Genomic DNA, 25,781 nt, shown 5'->3' on the forward strand with positions numbered 1-25,781 from the left:
TCCCCACACACATTTTAACATTTTTTAAACACAGTTACGTGGTTAACTTTTAATCGAGGTTGGTGCGCTCAGCCATATGTTGTCATTATGAAATGAACGGTGGTTAATTCGTGTAGTGTTAGAGTTAGCAGCGACTCACAGCTGGCCGGGTTTGGCTCATCGAGCACCCTGGAGATGACGTCGGTCAGCTCCGCATCGATGAGCTCCACATCTGGTGGCAGCCGGCCTCCTCTGACAGCCGGTGGCGGTCTGGACTCCTGGTGGATCAGGTTGGCTGTCACCACCACCACAGCTGCGCTCATGAGCTGCAACACCACGACCGGATTCTATACTGAGGTATATCAGACACCCATCTAGCATTCAAAATGGCATGCCCATCAGAATGTGTGCGATGGATTTATGCCAACAGAGATAACAGGCACCCTGGATAAAAAAAAAAATAGTCACCCTCAGGAGGAATCATCCTTACACTGTGCATCACCTTCTCCAGCCTTGATTATGGCATGTTTCGGAGGAAAGAGAGTTAAAAAATGTCCTTTGGGTATAACATACCCATCTGTGGTCACTCATTGGTGATTAGACCCCATTGAAGACCACTTTGCAGGTATGTTGATTGGCACATTTCACTGACCGTTCCAAATATTCCCAGACATTTTGTATGGGATGATCAGATGATTTAGCATGCCAATCGAGGAGTGACAAGGTGCTTGAGTGTCCATCAAACAATGATTGTACGCATGCAGCCCTCCAGACACACTCCCAAGATGGGAGTGTGCACAGAATACTCACCGTAAAGATCAGAAATGGCATCTGTTCATCAGTGAGAATGTTGAAATAAACATACTGGTTGACTCTGATGGTAACCAGAATGAGTGAGTCCAAGTCATAGTATCAAAACCAGCTGTAGGAATCAACATGGATTCCGGAAACAGCGATCGTGTGAGACCCAACTCGCTTTATTTGTTCATGAGACCCAGAAAATATTAGATATAGGCTCCCAGATAGATGCCATTTTCCTTGACTTCCGGAAGGCGTTCGATACAGTTCCGCTCTGTCGCCTGATAAACAAAGTAAGAGCTTACGGAATATCAGACCAGTTGTGTGGCTGGATTGAAGAGTTTTCAGCAAACACAACACAGCATGTTGTTCTCAATGGAGAGACTCTACAGACGTTAAAGTAACGTCTGGCGTGCCACAAGGGAGTGTTATGGGACCATTGCTTTTCATCATATATATAAATGACCTAATAGATACTGTCAGAAGTTCCATGCGGCTTCTCGCGGATGATGCTCTAGTATACAGAGAAGTTGCAACATTAGAAAATGGTAGCGAAATGCAGCAAGATCTGCAGAGGATAGACACTTGGTGCAGGGAGTGGCAACTGACAATTAACATAGACAAATGTAATTTATTGCGAATATATAGAAAGAAGTATCCTTTATGGTATGATTATATGATAGCGGAACAAACACTTGTAGCAGTTACTTCTGTAAAATATCTAGGAGTATGTGTGCGGAACGATTTGAAGTGGAATGATCATATAAAATTAATTGTTGGTAAGGCGGATGCCAGGCTGATTGGGAGAGTCCTTAGAAAATATAGTCCACCAACAAAGGAGGTGGCTTACAAAATACTCGTTCGACCTATACTTGAATATTGCTCATCAATGTGGGATCCGTATCATGCCGGGTTGACAGAGGAGATAGAGAAGATCCAAAGAAGAGCGGCGCGTTTCGTCACAGCGTTATTTGGTAAGCGTGATAGCGTTACGGAGATGTTTAGCAAACTCAAGTGGTAGTCTCTGCAAGAGAGGCGCTCTGCATCTCCGTGTAGCTTGCTGTCGAGGTTTCGAGAGGGTGCGTTTCTGAATGAGGTATCGAATATATTGCTTCCCCCTACTTATACCTACCGAGGAGATCACGAATGTAAAATTACAAAGATTCGAGCGCGCACGGGTGCTTTCCGGTAGTCGTTCTTCCCGCGAACCATGCGCGACTGGAACAAGAAAGGGAGGTAATGACAGTGGCATGTAAAGTGCCCTCCGCCGCACACCGTTGGGTGGCTTGCGGTGTATAAAGGTAGATGTAGATTCCCATATAACATACTAAGTTGCCAGTGTGAAGCGAAAGGGGGTTAATCCTTGAAGTGTTGGACGTAGTGATGACTCACAGCTGGCGGGGTTGGCCTCATTGAGCGCCATGGAGGTAATGTTGGTCAGTTCTGTGTCCATGAGCTTCATGTCTGGCGACTCATCTGACCACAACGCAGGGCTCCAGCTCCAGTGAGCTAACAACCAGCATCAGTGCTATTTGGGCGATTGAATTACACTCCTGGAAATTGAAATAAGAACACCGTGAATTCATTGTCCCAGGAAGGGGAAACTTTATTGACACATTCCTGGGGTCAGATACATGATCACACTGACAGAACCACAGGCACATAGACACAGGCAACAGAGCATGCACAATGTCGGCACTAGTACAGTGTATATCCACCTTTCGCAGCAATGCAGGCTGCTATTCTCCCATGGAGACGATCGTAGAGATGCTGGATGTAGTCCTGTGGAACGGCTTGCCATGCCATTTCCACCTGGCGCCTCAGTTGGACCAGCGTTCGTGCTGGACGTGCAGACCGCGTGAGACGACGCTTCATCCAGTCCCAAACATGCTCAATGGGGGACAGATCCGGAGATCTTGCTGGCCAGGGTAGTTGACTTACACCTTCTAGAGCACGTTGGGTGGCACGGGATACATGCGGACGTGCATTGTCCTGCTGGAATAGCAAGTTCCCTTGCCGGTCTAGGAATGGTAGAACGATGGGTTCGATGACGGTTTGGATGTACCGTGCACTATTCAGTGTCCCCTCGACGATCACCAGTGGTGTACGGCCAGTGTAGGAGATCGCTCCCCACACCATGATGCCGGGTGTTGGCCCTGTGTGCCTCGGTCGTATGCAGTCCTGATTGTGGCGCTCACCTGCACGGCGCCAAACACGCATACGACCATCATTGGCACCAAGGCAGAAGCGACTCTCATCGCTGAAGACGACACGTCTCCATTCGTCCCTCCATTCACGCCTGTCGCGACACCACTGGAGGCGGGCTGCACGATGTTGGGGTGTGAGCGGAAGACGGCCTAACGGTGTGCGGGACCGTAGCCCAGCTTCATGGAGACGGTTGCGAATGGTCCTCGCCGATACCCCAGGAGCAACAGTGTCCCTAATTTGCTGGAAGTGGCGGTGCGGTCCCCTACGGCACTGCGTAGGATCCTACGGTCTTGGCGTGCATCCGTGCGTCGCTGCGGTCCGGTCCCAGGTCGACGGGCATGTGCACCTTCCGCCGACCACTGGCGACAACATCGATGTACTGTGGAGACCTCACGCCCCACGTGTTGAGCAATTCGGCGGTACGTCCACCCGGCCTCCCGCATGCCCACTATACGCCCTCGCTCAAAGTCCGTCAACTGCACATACGGTTCACGTCCACGCTGTCGCGGCATGCTACCAGTGTTAAAGACTGCGATGGAGCTCCGTATGCCACGGCAAACTGGCTGACACTGACGGCGGTGGTGCACAAATGCTGCGCAGCTAGCGCCATTCGACGGCCAACACCGCGGTTCCTGGTGTGTCCGCTGTGCCGTGCGTGTGATCATTGCTCGTACAGCCCTCTCGCAGTGTCCGGAGCAAGTATGGTGGGTCTGACACACCGGTGTCAATGTGTTCTTTTTTCCATTTCCAGGAGTGTATATGACACTGTGATCATTGGCCTTTGGCGAGGTACCACACACCAAATGACCACTGTGTGCAATTCCCTTCGTCATGCTCACCCAAAAACTGGTTGCAATCCACTGACAGCAGCAGGTTTGAACCTTACTGCCATTGACAAGGGACACTCATCTCACTCTATTATCGTCTCGGTCCCTGTCTCGTAGTATCTATGTATGACCAGTGCTCTTGCACTGTGTTAAGTGACTGTGGGTGGTAAAAAATTCCTTGCACACAAGATAGACTTTTGGTGTTACAACATCAACAAATTTCGCAGCTTCATTTACGGTGGGCACGATCAAACATGATAGCTCCTTTCTGTCACCTCTCCAACTTGAACCACATTACTGCCCTGGTTGCATACAACCGACTGACATGTATTCACCGTGATGACTTAAAGTCTGCAGTGGAGGGTGATATGACACAAACTTCTACATGTCACACTGTCCACATCCCTATACCATAGTCTTCTGCATTCATCACTTAATGCCCGCAGGCAGGCGCAAGATGATAAGAGCAGGGTCTCGATTCGTTGTAGTCTGGTTCTCGCTGGTGTGGGAATGGAGAGTAGAGCTGCGAGCATTAACTGCCCAATCTATGGGATTAAGGTGTAGGTATATAGAGTGAGACTTATGCAAGTCTATGTTGGTCCAGAAGGTGTGGACGGAATACCAAAGTGGTTAATGCGACCGCTCGTGATAAGCAGGAAATCTGGGGTTGAGTCCCGGTCTGACACAAATTTTCAGATAGTTATTACATCTGTACATAACACAGCTGATGCCAAGACATTCGCATTCAGCGAATGTATGGCGAATTAATTCCGGACTGCTGTCAATCATCAGTAACGTCTGTTCATCCAGACACACAAGTAAAGAGCACAAGACCGCCTGACGGAAGTTCCACACCATCTACAGCACTCCAAAACGACCTTTTTTTCTTCCCGTAATGGGTAGATGAGGGTGGAACTCAACTTTGGAACCGATATTCATTATTTTTTCAATAAAGTAACAAATAAATTACAAAAGTGACTTCAGACCTTTACTGTACATCCTTAAGATTGTATTATGTAATTTTAGGTAAAAAAACTTGCACCCAGAGGACCTAAACAACATCGACGAAACGACGCCTTCGCGGAATGCGAGAGCAGTTGGTGGGAGGTCTGAAAGCTAGAATTTTCAGCCTAGAATAAAATTTCAAAAATATCTTCGAAACTAATGATATTGTGTTACCTAGTGCGTAGGGACATTTAAGAAGATGGGTTTTAAGAAAACGGCGGCATTCTGAAATAAAAGTCAATGTTTCAGACAAAAACTCGTTATAATAACGTGCACCAAAAACTGAAATTAAGGTGAATCACAAAAATCCTGTGTACGGCTGTACAAAAATGCCGACTGACAATTACAAAAAGATATTATGTAACTGTATGTATATTTCATGTGTTATAGATCCTACCAACTTGAAAATAATGTTGTAATGCAGAGAAAAGCTTTTAAAGATTCAGCTTGCGTTTTTTAATATTGCAATGAAACAATTCTTTATTTGGCAATGCCAATTCAGTACATTTTGCCTGTTTTTCGCCGATAACGAAACACTCCTATTATGACAAAATTGTATCGATTAACTGGTTTCCGCTTGGCGATTGAAGTGTTTTTTGGACGATTGGGATTGGTTTTAGATCCTTTTCTATATGTATAAATACGTTTTTTGTCATTTTTGAGCACTCACGTTTTACTTTGTGTAAAAAAAACAAAAAAAACAAAAAAACGAAAAACCAAGTTGATCAGGCATGAGACAGCCACGTCCTTTCAGACCGTTCACCGTAAATGAATCATATTACGAAGAGAAACATTGTTGTGAGTAGTGTTTTAGTTGATACTAAGACCCACTTTAGTATTATTCCAAAGTAACAGGATTCCTATTCCGTCCTTAACTATTACAGTATTACATTGGTTGCATTTGAGTACATGGACGCACCAGACCCCCTATGCAGTAAATTGCGTTTTTAACTTATTTTAGCATTTATGGCACACTTTATGTGAATGAAACATAAAAATAGACTTTCTAAGAAATAATATAAGGCAAAAAAAATTAGGTTCAAAAAATTTCTGCTCTTAAATTGTATTTTGATTTATAGATCTGACACAGGTAAATTTTCCTTGAAACGTTAGAGTCTCATCCTTATCTACGACAATGATGGAAGCCGAAGAAATGAATTAAAATTTGTGCCACGGTCGAGAATTGACACCAAGGTCTCATTGCCTACTAGGCAGGTAGGCTAGGCACAATGGCTAGCGTACCTGTCTAGTAAGCAAGGAGACCTGGGTTCAATTCCCAGCCATGGCACAGATTTTAATTCATTTGTTTCGCTTCCATCTTGGTCATACACTACTGGCCATTAAAATTGCTACACCAAGAAGAAATGCAGGTGATAAATGGGTATTGGACAAATATATTATACTAGAACTGACATGTGATTACATTTTCACGCAATTTGGGTGCATAGATCCTGAGAAAGCAGTACCCAGAACAACCACCCCTGGCCGTAATAACGGCCTTCATACGCCTGGGCATTGAGTCAAACAGAGCTTGGATGGCGTGTACAGGTACAGCTGCCCATGCAGCTTCAACACGATACCACAATTCATCAACAGTAGTGACTGGCGTATTGTGTCGAGCCAGTTGCTCAGCCACCATTGACCAGACGTTTTCAATTGGTGAGAGATCTGGAAAATGTGCTGGCCAGGGCAGCAGTCGAACATTTTCTGTATCCACAAAGGCCCGTACAGTAGCTTCAACATGCAGTCGTGCATTACCCTGCTGAAATGTAGGGTTTCGCGGGGATCGAATGAAGGGTAGAGCCACGGGTCGTAACACATCTGAAATGTAACGTCCACTGTTGAAAGTGACGTCAATGCCAACAAGAGGTGACCGAGACGTGTAACCAATGGCACTCCATACCATCACGCCGGGTGATACGCCAGTATGTCGATGACGAATACACGCTTCCAATGTGCGTTCACCGCGATGTCGCCAAACACGGATACGACCATCATGATGCTGTAAACAGAACCTGGATTCATCCGAAAAAATGACGTTTTGCCATTCGTTCACCCAGGTTCGTCGTTGAGTACATAATCGCAGGCGCTCCTGTCTGTGATGCAGCGTCAAGGGTAACCGCAGCCACGGTCTCCGAGCTGATAGTTCATGCTGCTGCACACGTCGTCCAACTGTTCGTACAGATGGTTGTTGTCTTGCTAACGTCCCCATCTGTTGACTCAGGGATCGAGACGTGGCTGCACGATCCGTTACAGCCATGCGGATAAGATGACTGTCATCTCAACTGCTAGTGATACGAGGCCGTTGGGATCCAGCACGGCATTCCGTATTACCCTCCTGAAGCCACCGATTCCATATTCTGCCTACAGTCATCGGATGTGGACCAACGCGAGAAGCAATGTGGCGATACGATAAACCACAATCGCGATAGGCTACGATCCGACGTTTATCAAAGTCGGAAACGTGATGCTACGCATTTTTCCTCCGTATACGAGGCATCACAACAACGTTTCACATGTCAGCACGTTGTAGGTGTCGCCACCGGCGCCAACCTAGTGTGAATGCTCTGAAAAGCTAATCATTTGCATATCACAGCATCTTCTTCCTGTCGGTTAAATTTCGCTCTGTAGGGCGTCATCTTCGTGGTGTTGCAATTTTAATGTCCAGTAGTGTAATTATTCTGAGCGATGAGCTTAATGTTCCCAGCATCATTTGACCTATTTCGATTATAATCTGTAGCCATTGTTTCACCTTAATGTTCAAACTGATAACACTTGTTCAAGACATTATCAATCCCTATGCACTAATGTCATAAAACAAAATTGTTAAGGCTTTCGTGGCCGCTTGTTGACAAACTGCCTATTGGCTTCTGTCTCGGGTTCTTCGGCCGACGTTCATATAATGATTTCACTGACGTTTCGCCAGCACGAGTGGCTGGCATTGTCAAAGCTTCACTCTCCATTGCCGGTGGTGAGTGTGAGCTTTGACAATGCCAGCCACTCGTGCTGGCGAAACGTCAGTAATGTCATAAACACGAGAAATCGAATACGGAGAAAAGTCGCAGCGGTGAAGACACTAACTAGAGCAGCTCTTCCTTACCAAGAAGAGCACGGAAACGACGACGACGCCCGTCTTGAGGGAACAGCCGCAGCAGCAGTGCTGCAGACACGCCATTGTGGGCCGGACTGCCAGGTCTCGGGTCGCTGAGGAAGAGCGGAGCTACACCAGGCGCCGAGCTGTTGTTGCATCCATTCCTCAGAACGCAGCTACGAGGAAGTGCGGCCGTCGCTACCTGCGTGCAATAAAGAGCTGGCTGTGAGGCGGGCTGCGCTGTGAGTTCGTCACGACAGCCGCCACTTTAGCCTGACAGCGTTGCTAATACATATGTTTTTCGGTAGGACCCCTGTGAGCGTGGGGTTGATTTGCTATTCTGTTATTCTGCGCAACGGATTAATCTGAGCTGTACCCTTTACCTTGTGGCTCCTGCAAGATGCAATTTCCACCCCCACACTACTACAGAAGTCAGACAGACGCTCCTAACGTTCTAAAGAGAAATGCCTGAAAAACTTTCAGCAATAAATATGTTCTGGAGTCGTCCGCTGTAGGGAAATGACACAAAAATTCACAAAATTTCTTACCTAACTATTGGGATACTTCGGTACTGGAGTAGTGCTAGTTAGTGTAAGAAAAACATGAAACTAAGGAAAATTATTATTTATTTTGCAAAAATTCTGAGAAATCACAATAGCACTTTTAGTTATGAATTGAACAAATTATTTCCTGGTTCTTTTCGGAATGTGAAGCTACCTCTCAAGGATATGATTCGCTCATGAAATTTCTATACAAAGTTTAAGATTGTTATTGACTTGGCAGAATGGCTGAGAGGCGCGCCTACTCAACTTGAATAATTGTCCGTTAGAATGTTGCTAGGTACGGTCGAGGCTGCCGCGTGTGAAATGCAGTGAAGTGTACTATTGTGGAGGAAATATGGGGCTCGCAATAGCTGTAGTGCACAATACCGTAAGGTGCGATGACTGCTGTCTGCGCCACTCGCTGCTGACAAATAAGATAACTCTCGTTCTATCTGGATTGACCTTCACCAATCAAACTCTCCCTACGCCTTGATGAAGTCGAGGATTCCTATTCGACCGTAGTCTAACTATTGGCGTGGTACACCGGTCAGATAACCTGTCCACTGCGATGCCACTCAAAAATTCGCTCACAGGCGTTTAACTATAACTCTGTCCGTTCACACTGCACACAGTGAACAACGCTTAATTGCAAGGACTCAATTTGAGTCGCACTTCGATTCGCTCTCGACAGAGGTGCTCTCCCAGTGAAATACTGAGGAGAGACTTGTTCCTCGCTCCTCTCCACCCCAGACATGAAGGGGTATATCTTTTGGTCTCGTCCATTACTCCTTCAGCTCAAGGCGTCAGAAATATCGTCTGCCAATCAGCATTGCTCTTCTAAAACGGGAGAAAGACGTTTCGTTTAAGGCGACCAATCCGGAAATCTGTAGCATCGGCGTTTGGCGTTTGCTGTCTCCCTGTGAAAATCTCTGAAACTGCGTGCTATGTGTAAAGAATGCGTAGGTTGGACGCTCCCACACAATGTAGCGGAATTTGCTTTCAAGCCGAACATGGGGTCGTTGCTCCTTTCACTCGGGCACACGCTGTCTACTCCACGGACGACCGAGATTGACTCGTCCTCTGAAGAGACCGGCCTCCCGGTGTGTGGTCTGCCTCTCTCGAACTAAAAGCTCCTGTGACCCTCGTGTCTGGAATTTATGTGTGTACGCCAGCCTCGAATATTTCAACCCTGGTGCGCACTTGTTATTTGCATATCGTTTACATGAATTCATACAACACTGACTTTATGTTATCGAGTTCGGGTTCGAATGAATCGTCTTGATGTCCGGAATATGATTGTGAGGGCGGAATATGTAAGCAATGAAGTTCAGGAGACCACGACGTCTTACACCCCCCTTAGCGAAACACCATTTTGTTTTTTAACCCAAACGTTTGACTGCAGTTGCAGCATCTTGGTTCATGATGGTTCAAACGGCTCTGAGCAGTACGGGACTTAACATCTGAGGTCTTCAGTCCCCTAGAACTTAGAACTTCTTAAACCTAACTAACCTAAAGACATCGCACACATCCATGCCTGATGCAGGACTCGAACCTGCGACCGTAGCAGCAGCGCGGTTCCAGACTGAAGCTCCTAGAACTGCTCGGCCACAGCGGCCGGCGATAATGGTCATGCCTAATTGTTGGGAAAATGTGCAGTATTTGCTTCAAATGATTTGGTAAAAACCATATCATGGTGCATGGACCTGGTAAAATACTCGAGTTCTCCTTACAAGTCGATCATTTACCACCGAGCGAGATAGCGCAGTCATTATCACACTGGACTCGCATTCTGCAGGACTACGGTTAAAATCCCCATCCGACCATCCAAGCTTAGGTTTCCGCTGATTTCGCTAAATCGTTGCAGGCAAATACCGGTATGAATCCTTCTAAAAGGACACGGCCGATTTCCTTCACTATTTTTTGGTAATCCGAGCTTGGCTCTGTCTTTAACGACAGCTCCAATTTGCATGTCTTGACCACACTTTTATTTTTCAGCAAACTTACGCAATTTGATTTTCCATCATTCCAAGACAGTGTTACCATAATCATCTAAAACCTTTCATTAGATTCATAGTATCACGTTTCGCTTCGAACTGGTGTCCCCCATAAACAGCGAAGGCAAGTCTGGAGAGAGCCGAGCGGCTCTAGGCGCTCCAGTCTGGAACCAGGCTACGGTCGCAGGTTCGAATCCTGCTTCGGGAAAAGATGTGTGTGATGTCCTTAGGTTAGTTAGGTTTAAGTAGTTCTAAGTCTAGGGGACTGATGACCTCAGATGTTAAGTCCCATAGTGCTCCCATAGTGCTCAGAGCCATTTTGAACCAGATGTGCTTTGTTTGTCTGTGCTTGCGTTGGTTGTCCTTAGTTTTGTCTGTGTTGAGTTGTCTATCCTGTAGGCTATTTCTAGCCCTTGATTTTTGAGTATGTTGCCTATTCTGTGGACTGCCTTGTCGTTGTAGGTGAGCCACTTGTTTCTCATTGTGTGCGTTTCTTGTTCATGTGTGCTCATATGTGTGTTCTGTGTGTTGCTAATATCTGATAATTTTAGACGTCAATAAAAGTCATCACACGTCAGACAACACCAGACTCTTATCAAGGTAAATATCAAGACGGTTTTAGGACAGGAAGGTCATGCTCGGAACAAATATTTAATCTGAAGTCAGTAATTCACCACAGAATACTTATTACTTAGTTCAAATTACACTGTAGTTGCGTTTGTGGATTTCAAAAAGGCTTTCGATTCTGTTGATGGAGAAATTATAGATAAAGTAATTCGAGAATTTGGCGTAAATTCTAAATTGGCAAACCTAACCCGTAAAACACTTACAGATACTGTCTGTAAAGTAAAATTATGGGAGAAATTGCACAGGGTTTAAAAATGAAATCAGGTGTACGACAAGGCGACGGCCTGTCACCAATTCTTTTTAATAATGTGTTAGAGAAAACAGTGTGAATTTGGAACGAAAAACATATTGCACTCAAAATCTCGCTTAAAAGGTCAGTAAGAGGAAGCAAAAAGATCAAAATCAACTGTCTTACATTTGCAGATGACTTTGCTACACATTCCGAAAAGGTGGCATCTGCTATACCAGAAATAAATCTCCTGGAAGAAATAGCCAGCAGAACTTGTTTGAGAAATACTGCAAAAAAAATTGTAATAAAAGTTAAGGACGCTCCAAAATTCCTGAAAACAGGTATTGGTCAAATAGAGACGGCAAAAAAATTCAAATATCTAGGGGGATAACCCAATAAAATGCCTTGGAAAAATCTGCAGTGGAGGAAAGATTGCATAAAGTGGGGAGCGCATATAGTGTCACCAAAGACCTCTGCAACAAAAGGTGCCTACCCAAAAATGCAAAAATAATGCAGTACAGTACAGCAGTGAAGCCAGAATGCCTATATGCAAGTGAATCCTTGACATTAAACTATGATTTAGATAAATTAGAAGTACTAGAAAGGCGAATTATAAGGAAAATTACGAAGTAATGCTGAAATATGCCAAAATAAAGAAAATATTTCAAACGTAATGAGAAAAAGAAGGCTTCTGTTTTTTGGACATTTATATCGAAAGCTGGACGGCAGATTAACTAATAAGATTTTAAAATATTTGTTGATTAAGAATTCCACAACAAGCTGGGTCAACGAACTAAAATTGGAATTAGAAAGAAAAAAAAATGAAAACAGATGATATAAGCAACAGAGAAGCATTTCGGAAAAAAATATTGAAAATAGAAGGATTCCAAGGCAGTGTAGCTGAAAAGACTGGTTCAAAGTGGTCTGAAGACAGAAGGAAGAAACATAGTGAACAGATGAAAGCATACTGAAATTGGAACGTGGTCCTCAGATGGCCTGTCCGCAGTAAAGGAAAAGGTCATCATCATCATGATCATCATTATCGTCTTCATCGTCATCATCTTCTTTTCGAGGATTAGTCTGTTTCCTGTTGCCGATTCACAAACAAAATCGTTCTCATCTTTTTCGAGGTCTCTCAGTATCTCTTTTGCTGGCAGAAAATCGCGATACCTAGAGGTGACCGCTCCATTAAGCGACTTAATCTGCGCACCGCTCGTAATGCAGGCGGGGGTTTCAAAGATTACCGGCAAACTCACAGACAGCCTCGAGTACAGGAGTGGATCTACTGGTGACAACCGAAAATCTCAAAGGACATTAATAAAAGTTCCAGAGTAAATATCCGAAGTCGGTAAGTTACGGCTGGAACAGTGGAATATGATTGACCGCTTCCCAAACTCCTTTTTTAAAAAAAAATAAATAAAAATAAAAAAATAAAAAAAGGAGGTAGGAACTATAACATGAAACCTGTCAGAATAAATACTGTGTTCCGGACATTTTTTCTTTTTAAAACAGTATATATTTTGTTTATAACAGGATTATAGTTTCAAAGTTACAGAAAGATACGATTTCTTACTGTTTTTCAGTGTAGCAAAGGAAGCAGCATTGCTGCCATTTTCTCTTAATGTGATTTCTTTGGCTGATCATTACGTATGATTTAGTATTTCGTATTGTCCGTATTATTCTGTTCCGTTTTCGCAACCATTATTCTTCTGTTGTAAGACAATACAGACATGACAGGTAGCAACCAACTTTTTTGTTTTGTTTTCGACACGTGTGTACATGAGAAGAAAAGTATTTTATGTGAAGTGAATGGTGATAGGTCTATATTGAATGACTAGTACTTGATTTTAAGCACTAAACCACGAAAGATAACAATCAATCCTTCCTCGGAAGATAGAAGATGAGGTCGCGGCGGAAGTGAAACTGTGAGCACGGGTCGTGAGTCGTGCTTGGATACCTCAGCTGACAGAGCACTTGCCCCCAAAAAGGCAAAGGTTCCAGATTCGAGTACACAGTTTTCATCTTCCAAGAAACTTCATACCAGCCCACACTCCGCTACCGAGCGAAATATTCGCTGTTGGAACTGTTACATGTTATTCCGAAAAAAAAAAGAAAAACTTTCTTCAACCTCTGGAAAAATGTTAGAAGCAGTGACCAATATGATCTGGAAAAATTGTTGTTGTCTTCTCAATTCTTATCCCTTTGAGTCCCAACAATAATTTGATCTCTAACATCACAGTAAGCAACGAATACAAGAAGAAATTGGCAAATACTAAACAATCAATCATTTTAAGGAGGTGGGATCACATTGGAATATAATTACAAAATTTTTCACAAAATTCTTTGTTATCGTACTAAGCAACAAATAGCACTGATGCTCAAATGGTTAGAGATTAATGCAGTTCATATTCTCTTGTTATAGTATTAAGGTTCCCAGGACAAAAAATTTCTTTTAGTTCATGAATTTGTCGGACTTAAGAGTAAATAAGCTAAGGAGTGACGGGAAAGATTTTATTATTAGGAGGTAGTGTTGTACATAGAGCGTAGTGTACCTCGTCGCTGCTTCAGTCTAGTGACCAATTTTAGAACCAAACGAGCAACACTAGAAATCGCCATAAGCAGTTGAAAGTATTTTGTACTATCTTTGTTGTTCTGAGACATGAGGTTGCACATTGTCGAGCGTTTGTAAATACAGGGTGTCGTAAAAAGAATGACCCGATTTTAAATAGAATTATTTATTAGGAAGGAAGGCTTAACATCAACAAATTGCATACAAAATTACTTAGAAAAGACAGAAGTTTATAAAAATCCATCATAAATGTTCAATTTGTCCTCCATTGGCTGCACGGACAACATCTAGCCGACAGCCGAATTCACCCCAAACTAAGCGTAAGGTTTCTTCTGTCACTGAAGCCACAGCAGCTGATATTTGGTTTTTAGTTTATCAGTATCACAAGGTAAGGGAGAAACGTAAACACATTGTTTGTCATATCCCCACAGGAAGAAATCACATGGTGTTACTTCAGGGGACCGAGGAGGCCAAGAGTGTAAAGCCTGGTCTCGCGGTCCTGTACACCCTATCCAACGTTGAGGCACGTTGGTATTGAGGAAAGTGCAAACGTTGTTGTGCCAGTGCGGTGATTGTGAATCTTGCTGATAGATTAAATTGTCAGAGTCAAGTTGTGGGAATAACGAGTTCCGTAGCATTGCAAGGTGTGATTGTCCTGTTACGGTTTCTTCCTCAAAAAGGTAGGGTCCGTAAACCTTGCTTTGCGAATTGTTTCATGAGGATATTCGAGCCCCCATATACGCACATTATGACGGGGAACCTTACCGCTAATATGGAAAGTTGCCTCATCGCTGAATATCAACCGTGACATAAAAGTGTCATCTTCCATGTCCTCTAAAATAGCATTGCTAAAGTCCACTCGCTTCACTTTGTCAGTATCTCGAAGAGCTTGTACCAATTGTAATTGGTATTTTTTCTGAAACTCTAGACGATGCCGATTACATCTAGCGTCGTTTTGTCTCAATATTATTACAAGTTAAAATCAGGTCATTCTTTTTGGGACACCCTGTATTACGAGTCCTACATATTTAACTGCTGTATAATATAGTTATTTGGAGGATATTTTTAATGCTTTATTTACAGAGTTTTATAGCGACTAAAATTCTATTTTTAAAACTGGTTACACGACGTGAGGACGGTTAAACAATACGGAGTGAGTCGTGTACCATCTTGTACCTTCAAAGGAAAAAAAAAATGGCTCTGAGCACTATGGGACTTAACATCTATGGTCATCAGTCCCCGAGAACTTAGAACTACTTAAACCTAACTAACCTAAGGACAGCACACAACACCCAGCCATCACGAGGCAGAGAAAATCCCTGACCCCGCCGGGAATCGAACCCGGGAACCCGGGCGTGCCTTCAAAGGAAAGGTTTTTGTGTGGTGGAACACGTGATACTTGAAACCGAGTTTCTTTGACATATTAACCGCCTTCCTTGTCTTGAGAATGGATATTTGTGTTAGTTTCCAATACTTTGTTTCAAAATCTAACTAACTTCTAACTGGTTTTTGAGAATACTACTTCTTAATTTGATTTCACTTAGCTTTGACTGTAGTGGAGTAATACTATAACACACAGACTATTAAGCACAGTATTGACAAGATTTTCTCGACTGCAAGACTTCTAAATTTGAACAGAATATATTTTCCTACGTACACGACCAGCTATACCTAGAAACAGATTGTCTCATTTTGCAGAAACCTCACTTTTCCTGAGTAATTTTTTTCACATAAATCACACGCAAGGCGAATGCTATCATTTCAAAACGGAATAATAAAATGTACTGAGCTTCTATTACAGGGCTAGATAGAGGCGAAAGGGTGACAAGTGTTCCGTGGTAGAACACTCTTCATTATACGAGTAAGCTGAATTGTAGAAAACAAGGTAATAATGACAATATACGTATAATTCATAGGCCTGATTCTTCTTATTACTAACTGGTATAGGCATGCGTATACAGAGATAGGCAATCGTATACAGATGTAAACAGGTAGAATACGGCGCAGCGGTCGGCAACGCTTGTATAAGACTAGTTTCTGGCGCAGTTGTTAGATCGGTTACTGCTGCTACAATGGCAGGTTATCAAGATTTGAGTGAGTTTGGACATTGTGCTATAGTAGGCGCACGAGCAATGGGACCCAGCATCTCCGAGGTAGCGATGAAGTGGGGATTTTCCGTACGACTGTTTCACGAGTGTACCGTGAATATCAGGAATCCGGTAAAACATCAAATCTCCGACATCGCTGCGGCCAGGGAAAAGATCCTTCAAGAACGAGACCAACGACTACTGAACAGAATCGTTCAATGTGATGAAAGTGCGGCTCTTCCGCAAACTGCTGCAGATTCAATGATGGGCCATCAACAACATCATCTGCAGCATCGTCGACAGGACTGACTCCGGACCTTTGGTACAGAGCCGAGTGGAGGGTCTGAATCAGAGGCTGAGACGGTTCTGCGACCATGTGGGCTGCAGATTCCTCGACTTGCGCCATAGGGTGGTGGGGTTTCGGGTTCCGCTGGATAGGTCAGGAGTCCACTACACGCAACAAGCGGCTACACGGGTAGCAGGGGTTGTGTGGCGTGGGCTGGGCGGTTTTTTAGGTTAGATGGCCTTGGGCAAGTACAGAAAGGGCAACAGCCTCAACGGGTGCGGGGCAAAGTCAGGACATGCGGGGACCAAGCAGCAATCGGTATTGTAATTGTCAACTGTCGAAGCTGCGTTGGTAAAGTACCGGAACTTCAAGCGCTGATAGAAAGCACCGAAGCTGAAATCGTTATAGGTACAGAAAGCTGGCTTAAGCCAGAGATAAATTCTGCCGAAATTTTTACAAAGGTACAGACGGTGTTTAGGAAGGATAGATTGCATGCAACCGGTGGTGGAGTGTTCATCGCTGTTAGTAGTAGTTTATCCTGTAGTGAAGTAGAAGTGGATAGTTCCTGTGAATTATTATGGGTGGAGGTTACACTAAACAACCGAACTAGGTTAATAATTGGCTCCTTTTACCGACCTCCCGACTCAGCAGCATTAGTGGCAGAACAACTGAGAGAAAATTTGGAATACATTTCACATAAATTTTCTCAGCATGTTATAGTCTTAGGTGGAGATTTCAATTTACCAGATATATACTGGGACACTCAGATGTTTAGGACGGGTGGTAGGGACAGAGCATCGAGTGATATTATACTGAGTGCACTATCCGAAAATTACCTCGAGCAATTAAACAGAGAACCGACTCGTGGAGATAACATATTGGACCTACTGATAACAAACAGACCCGAACTTTTCGAATCTGTATGTACAGAACAGGGAATCAGTGATCATAAGGCCGTTGCAGCATCCCTGAATATGGAAGTTAATAGGAATATAAAAAAAGGGAGGAAGGTTTATCTGTTTAGCAAGAGTAATAGAAGGCAGATTTCAGACTACCTAACAGATCAAAACGAAAATTTCTGTTCCGACACTGACAATGTTGAGTGTTTATGGAAAAAGTTCAAGGCAATCGTAAAATGCGTTTTAGACAGGTACGTGCCGAGTAAAACTGTGAGGGACGGGAAAAACCCACCGTGGTACAACAACAAAGTTAGAAAACTACTGCGAAAGCAAAGAGAGCTCCACTCCAAGTTTAAACGCAGCCAAAACCTCTCAGACAAACAGAAGCTAAACGATGTCAAAGTTAGCGTAAGGAGGGCTATGCGTGAAGCGTTCATTGAATTCGAAAGTAAAATTCTATGTACCGACTTGACAGAAAATCCTAGGAAGTTCTGGTCTTACGTTAAATCAGTAAGTGGCTCGAAACAGCATATCCAGACACTACGGGATGATGATGGCATTGAAACAGAGGATGACACGCGTAAAGCTGAAATACTAAACACCTTTTTCCAAAGCTGTTTCACAGAGGAAGACCGCACTGCAGTTCCTTCTCTAAATCCTCGCACAATCGAAAAAATGGCTGACATCGAAATAAGTGTCCAAGGAATAGAAAAGCAACTGGAATCACTCAATAGAGGAAAGTCCACTGGACCTGACGGGATACCAATTCGATTCTACACAGAGTACGCGAAAGAACTTGCCCCCCTTCTAACAGCCGTGTACCGCAAGTCTCTAGAGGAACGGAGGGTTCCAAATGATTGGAAAAGAGCACAGATAGTCCCAGTCTTCAAGAAGGGTCATCGGGCAGATGCGCAAAACTATAGACCTATATCTCTTACGTCGATCTCTTGTAGAATTTTAGAACATGTTTTTTGCTCGCGTATCATGTCATTTCTGGAAACCCAGAATCTACTATGTGGGAATCAACATGGATTCCGGAAACAGCGATCGTGTGAGACCCAACTCGCTTTATTTGTTCATGAGACCCAGAAAATATTAGATACAGGCTCCCAGGTAGATGCTATTTTTCTTGACTTCCGGAAGGCGTTCGATACAGTTCCGCACTGTCGCCTGATAAAAAAAGTAAGAGCCTACGGAATATCAGACCAGCTGTGTGGCTGGATTGAAGAGTTTTTAGCAAACAGAACACAGCATGTTGTTATCAATGGAGAGACGTCTACAGACGTTAAAGTAACCTCTGGCGTGCCACAGAGGAGTGTTATGGGACCATTGCTTTTCACAATATATATAAATGACTTAGTAGATAGTGTCGGAAGTTCCATGCGGCTTTTCGCGGATGATGCTGTAGTATACAGAGAAGTTGCTGCATTAGAAAATTGTAGCGAAATACAGGAAGATCTGCAGCGGATAGGCACTTGGTGCAGGGAGTGGCAACTGACCCTTAACATAGACAAATGTAATGTATTGCGAATACATAGAAAGAAGGATCCTTTATTGTATGATTATATGATAGCGGAACAAACACTGGTAGCAGTTACTTCTGTAAAATATCTGGGAGTATGCGTACGGAACGATTTGAAGTGGAATGATCATATAAAACTAATTGTTGGTAAGGCGGGTACCAGGTTGAGATTCATTGGGAGAGTGCTTAGAAAATGTAGTCCATCAACAAAGGAGGTGGCTTACAAAACACTCGTTCGACCTATACTTGAGTATTGCTCATCAGTGTGGGATCCGTACCAGGTCGGGTTGACGGAGGAGATAGAGAAGATCCAAAGAAGAGCGGCGCGTTTCGTCACTGGGTTATTTGGTAACCGTGATAGCGTTACGGAGATGTTTAATAAACTCAAGTGGCAGACTCTGCAAGAGAGGCGCTCTGCATCGCGGTGTAGCTTGCTCGCCAGGTTTCGAGAGGGTGCGTTTCTGGATGAGGTATCGAATATATTGCTTCCCCCTACTTATACCTCCCGAGGAGATCACGAATGTAAAATTAGAGAGATTAGAGCGCGCACGGAGGCTTTCAGACAGTCGTTCTTCCCGCGAACCATACGCGACTGGAACAGGAAAGGGAGGTAATGACAGTGGCACGTAAAGTGCCCTCCGCCACACACCGTTGGGTGGCTTGCGGAGTATCAACGTAGATGTAGATGTAGAACAAAGCGTGTGGACCGTTTGACGAAACATAATCGATATGGTCTTTCGGAGCCGAGGGTCCACTAGTGTACCCTTAATGACTACACGATACAAAGCTTTACGCCTCTCCTGGGCCCGTCAAGTTCGAAATAGGACTGTTGATCGGTGGAAACATGTTGCTTGGTCGGACGGTTCTCGTTTCAAATTGTATCGAACGGATCGATCCGTACGGGTATGGAGACAGCCACATGAATCCATGGACCCTGTATGTCAACAGGGTAATGTTCAAGCTGGTGGAGGCTCTGTAATGGTGTGGGGTGTGTGCAGTTGGAGTGATATGGGACCTCTGATACGTCTAGACACGACTTCGACAGGTGACATGTACGTAAGCATGCTGTCTGATCACCTGCATCCATTCATGTCCACTGTACATTCCGACGGGCCATGGCGTTTCCAGCAGAACAATGCGACACCTTACACGTTCAGACTTGGTACATAGTGGCTCCAGGAACACTCTTCTGAGTTTAAACACTTCCGCTGGCCACCAGACTCTCCAGACATGAACATTATTGACCATATCTTGAATGCCTTGCAAAGTGCTCCACGCCTTCACACTCTTACGGATTTATGGACAGCCCTGCACTATTCATGGTGTCAGTTCCCTCCAGTACTACTTCAGACATTAGTCGAGTCCATGCCAGGTCGTTTTGCGGAACTTCTGCGTGCTGGTGGTGGCCCTACACGATATTATGAGGGTGTACAAGTTTCTTCGGCCCGTCAGTATATGAATAAAAGTATCCACTGAAGATGGCCTGAAGGTGCCGAAACTTGTCTGGGCTCTCTGTATAATTTTCATAATTTATCGTACAAACACGGTTGTTGCTAGAGCTTTTGAACCGAACGCCGATTATAGATGTTTTCGACCTTTTGCAGCGTGAACGCCACCTGAGAGGAATGCTCATAAAAAATGACTTGCAGCTGTTGTCATCACGGCGCGACCGCCGCTGTGAGGGAAGCTAGTCGCGTGCGGCAGGGTCGCGGTGTACGAACACTTGAGATTCACTCGCCCTGTCTCGCCGGGTCCTTCGAGCAAATGTGCCACCGCGCTCTAGGTCCCCGTACATTGGCGCAGCGCCCGTAGGTCGGTCGGCTTTCTGGCCGCGTACGCCGGAAGGTCAGTGTAACCGAGGTCACCCTGTCAGCTGTCAACAACTTCTGAAACAGCGCTAAATTTCTTTACGCTTGGGTCCGTAACAGTGATGTTAAGAACAGGCGAGAAAACTATTGGTGGGACTTGGTGGAACTGCCTCCTCATACACAGGCGGAGCAATGCTGGAACTCTGGTCTCACATTCGCGGGAACAGTGGTTCAAATCCTCGCCCCACTATCCCTGTTAGGTTTTCCATGGTTTCTCCAAATCGCTTACGGCAATGGCGAGAGTGGTTACTTTGAAAGGGCACGGCCAGTTTTCTCCGACTTCCTTCGCCAACCCCGTCTTACACCCCGTATGTCATGACCTTATATCAAGGGGCGTTAGCCGCGCGGTCTAAGGCACTGCAGTCATGGACTGTACGGCTTGTCCCGGCGGAGGTTCGAGTCCTCCCTCGGGATGTGTGTGTTTGTCCTTAGGATAATTTAGATTAAGTAGTGTGTAAGTTTAGGAACTGATGACCTTAGCAGTTGAGTCCCATAAGATTTCACACACATTTGAACATTTTTCAAGGGGCGTTAACTCAACTCTCCCTTCACTCTTCTCCTAAATCTACATACATTCCCTGCAAGCTAATGCTATCAGTTTGACAGAGGGTACTTTTTATAGTGATACATTTTAAAGTTTCGAAGCACGAGTTTAGAAAAATAAAGTTGAAACTTCCTGGCAGATTAAAACTGTGTGCCGGACCGAGACTCCAATTCAGGACCTTTACCTTTCGCGGGAAAGTGCTCTACCATCTGAGCTACCCGAACACGACTCAAGAAGCGTCCTCACAGCTTTACTTCCGCCTGTACCTCGTCTCCTACCTTCCAAACTTCACAGAAGCTCTCCTACAAACCTTGCAGAATTAACACTACTGGAAGAAAAGGTATTGCGGAGGCATGGCTTTGCCACAGCCTGGGGGATGAGAAATGTAGAGGGTAGTTGTTCGTCTCAAAGGAGCTCATCCAATTGGTCCAAACTCGCCCTCCTTGCCCCACCCTTAGGGGGTGGGAGGGGGTTAGCTTTGAAATCTTAAACACGAACCCAAATTTTTATTGCGGATTCGAAACCTCCAGGAAAAAATACGTAACTTTTGTATTTAACATTTATTTCGTAGCGTCATTGATGGCGCTGTAGTTAACAAAAATCCAGAACAACTTAGGTTTTAATCTTTTTACAGTCCAGTTTTTAGTTTTCTAGGTATTTCCGAAAAATGACAATATCTCTAGATATACATATCAGATTAGGATCCTAGTAGGTTAAAAACGCTACTATTCTAAAATCAGTAATAAGAAATCAGTTTCTTTTACGGGAAAAAATCTGATTCTCCAGAAATAATACATTGCTTTGCTTACACTATTGGTGTGATTTCTTTCACGGTTCGCCGCATGGGATAGCGTGCGGTCTAGGACGTCTTCTCACGGTTCGCGCGTCTGCCACCGTCGGAGGTTCGAGTCCTCCCTCCGGCATGGGTGCGTGTGTGTTAGAGTAAGTTAGTTTAAGTTAGATCAAGTAGTGCGTAAGCCTAGCAACCGATGACCTCAGCAGTTTGGTCGCATAGTCCTTACCACAAGTTTACAATTTTCTTCTTTCACGGTTCCTAGGTAATGTTAAAAGTAGTTTTTAAGTCAGCGTCCGCCGCTCGTGGTCTCGCGGTAGCGTTCTCGCTTCCCGAGCACGGGGTCCCGGGTTCGATTCCCGGCGGGGTCAGGGATTTTCACCTGCCTCGAGATGACTGGGTGTTTGTGTTGTCCTCATCATTTCATCATCATCCAGGAAAGTGGCGAAATTGGACTGAGCAAAGATTGGGTAATTGTACGGGCGCTGATAACCACGCAGTTGAGCGCCCCACCAACCAAACATCATCATCATCATTTAAGTCAGGCATAGAGAAACCAATGAATTTTTCCAATTGCCATCCATTTCAGTGACATCTGTGGACTAAATTAGACCAATATGCGGACAATACAATGTATTACGTTCTGGAGAATCAAATTTTTTCCTATAAAAACCGGTTCCTCATTATATATTTTTGAGTAGCTGCCTTTGTAACCTAGTAGGATCGTAGTCTGACGTGTACTTCTTGCGATATTATCATCTTTCAACGGCTTTTAACCTGTTTGGATTTTTGCTCATTACACTGCCATCTTTCAGTCAACAAAAAACAATATTCAAACAAAAGTTACGTATTTTTTCCGGCTGTACCGGATCCGCAATAAAAAAATGGGTTTCTATGTAAGATTTCAAAGCTGACCCCCTCCCTCTACCTGGAGGTGGGGCAGGAGGGTCGAGCTTGGTGATACTGAATCAGTCCAATTTTTAGTTTTCTAGATATTTCCAAAAACGATTTTAAATGCCTCAATCTGTAGCGGATAAAAACACCAGACCCCCAGCAGTTGGTTCCCAATGTAACGGCGTCCAGGGCAACAAAAAATGATTTAAAATATTTAATATAATTTTTGGCCGAATTTTAAAATTTAAAATGCTGTCATCTGTATCATTACGGGCTCTAATTTTACGTTAAAAGCTTAACACAGTAAGTGAAGTATTAAAGATAGAAACTGTCTTGAGGCAGCAAAGCTCACAGAACTCAAATAACCCGGACCGTTCAGCCAGTATTTGACAACTAGAGCACTCAGTGGCTTGCAACAAACATCACATGTACTTTCCACTCATTTTGGAACTTTTTCTCGCTAACTCGCTAACGCCCCCCCCCCCTCCCCCACACACACAGACCAAAATATGAAGGAAAAGAAATTTAAATGTCCTCTGTTTATTCAGTAAAACATCTGCAATAGGTACAACGTTTTAATTTACTACTTCTTTAGTAATAACTCTATTCGCAGCACATTTTTCAGACAATATTCACATACGTGTACCGGCAAAATTTAATAATTGTGTGACACACAGTTCAGGAAATATAACACTATAAACATGAAATGCCCAAAAAATAGAGTTTTGCGTCGTAAAAGTTTTACATGCTTAACTCATTAACATGCTTAACTCATTAACTCATTTCTAAAGTAGTCAGCTGTCTCAAGCTATTTTATACATGGCAGTTCGAGTCTTTAATGAATATTCATCACAAGCGACTTCTAATCATATTGCTTCCCTTTGAAGTATCTTCTCGATTGGGCGACTGGTTTCGCGTTTTCCTGTGACAAAGGCCACAGTTCGTAGTAATTGACGGAAAATCATCGTTTAAAATGGAAATATATGTCGTTCCCCAACGAAGAGTTTCAGGTACTCTGCTGTTTTAAATCTATATAAATGATTTGGGAGACAAATATGAGCAGCTTTCCTGCATTTTTTGCGGATGATGCCGTCATTTACCGTCAAGTAATCAGAAGATACAAAACCACTAGCAAAATAATTTACACAACGTATCTGTATGGTGGGAAAAATGACAATTTTCTGTAAATAATGAAAAGTTTGAGGTCATCCACACGAGCGCCAAAAGGAATCCGCTACATTTCGGTTCCGGGGTAAATTACACAGGTCTAAAAATGATCTAGGGATTGCGATACGAACAACTTAAATTGAAACGATCACATACAAAATGTTGTGGGAAGACTAGCCAATGACTCCGTTTTGTTGGTAGAATGCTTAGAAGATGCGCCGTGCATTCTAAAGAGACTATCTATATCGCGTTTTCCCGTCCTCATATGGAGTACTGCTGCGCTGTATGGGGTCCGCAACACATACGATTCTTCACGAAGGTCATCGAAAAAGTTCTGAGAAGGGCATTACGTTTTGGATTATCGCGAAATAGGAGAGAGAGAGTGATGGATATAATACACGAGTTAGTGTGGCAGTCATTACAACAAAGGCGTATTTTGTTGCGGCGAGAATTTTTCACGAAATTTCAATCATCAATTTTGTCCTCCGAATGCGAAAATTTTTGTTGACGCCAACCTACGTAGGGAGAGATTATAATCGTAATTTAATAAGGGAACTCTGAGCTCTCACGGAAAGATTTAAGTATTTATTTTGCCCGAGCGCTGTTCGAGAGTGGAACGATAGAGAAATAGCCTGATGACGGGTGGATGAACCTTCTGCCAGGCACTATAGGTACTGTTTGCAGTGTACTCATGTAGATGTAGATGAATGAATCAGGAGTGGTGGGTTCTGTTAAGCCTTGGCACTGACGTTATCCGAATATTAGTTTGGTGGTACTGTACCTGAGACTGTCGACTGAGATTATATCCCACCTTCTCTGGACGAAGTGCGTGGAACACAGTTGCTGGGATCCTAGCTGGAGATGTGCGAGAGGCGGGAGCTGTCTGCTGCTACCTGTTGCGGATTGCGAGAAGCGACTGAAGCCTCAGCGTCTACTGGGCTGTTGACGCCTTCGCTACGGCGCGTCCTTCAGACTTCCTCGGTCAGCTCGCGGTCTCCCTGCGCGAGCGTCCCGAATAACTTGACGCACACCCTGTTCTCGCTCACAATACACCTGCTATACCTGCCACGCTCTGGTTTCACACGGAATGTGCAGGGAAACCTGAACCCTTGAGCTCACATTTGTACATACGGTGTTGCTGGTGTTGTTGTTGTTGATGTGGTGTTCAGTGGTTTGATGCAGCTCTCCATAACAGGCATCCTGTGCAAACCTCTCATCTCTTTATAAGTTGTGCAGTGTACAATCATTCCACAATTGCCTCCATTACCAAATTGACGATTGTTTCATGACTCTTTCTTGCGGTCTTTCCAAGGCGTTTGATTGTGTAGATCATGATACTCTCTTAGAAAAAGTCAAGTTTTATGGAACTAATGGCTTTACACATACCTAGTTTCAATCATACTTAACAAACGAATAGAAAACGTTGCGCTGTATAATTCAGACGATGTCGGAAAAGTAGAAAATTTTAGTGACTGGTAAAAAAAAAAAAAAAAAGAAATGAAATCACAAAGGGAGGCCCCCACAGGGTTGAGTTTCGGGTCCACTTCTATTCCTTGTGTACGTGAATGACCTTCCAGTTAACACTCATCAAGCAAAATTGGAAGTTTTTGCAGATGATACTAGTGTTATAATAAATCGCATTAGACAGAAAGCAGCAGAAGAGTTAGTAAATGATACTTGCTAAATAATTGTGAAGTGGTTCTCTGAAAATCAACTCTCCTAAATTAAAAAAAAAAACATACTACATTCAGTTCTGTGCTACGAACGGGGTGATAACAATAACTGATGTAGCACATCAGCACGAGTCAGTGAATAGGGTAGAAAGCTCCAAATTTTTTGGGTCCATATTAAT

At 44.0% G+C, this 25,781-nt stretch overlaps 1 protein-coding gene across 1 annotated transcript in view; it reads right to left on the reverse strand.

Annotated features, from left to right (window-relative positions):
* The window catches only part of LOC124551346, a 39,654-nt gene extending 14,825 nt beyond the window's left edge, over positions 1-24,829 (reverse strand). The window contains exons 1-3 of the mRNA XM_047126377.1: positions 24,711-24,829; positions 7,918-8,110; positions 140-305 (exon numbers count right to left, since the gene is read on the reverse strand). Of these exons, the coding sequence (XP_046982333.1) occupies positions 140-305; positions 7,918-7,992 (241 nt within the window). The 5' untranslated portion in view covers positions 7,993-8,110; positions 24,711-24,829. The remainder of the gene's footprint in view (positions 1-139; positions 306-7,917; positions 8,111-24,710) is intronic.
* Positions 24,830-25,781: the final 952 nt, after the last annotated feature.

Source organism: Schistocerca americana, chromosome 9, assembly GCF_021461395.2.
Source record: "Schistocerca americana isolate TAMUIC-IGC-003095 chromosome 9, iqSchAmer2.1, whole genome shotgun sequence".
Lineage (NCBI taxonomy): Eukaryota > Metazoa > Arthropoda > Insecta > Orthoptera > Acrididae > Schistocerca > Schistocerca americana.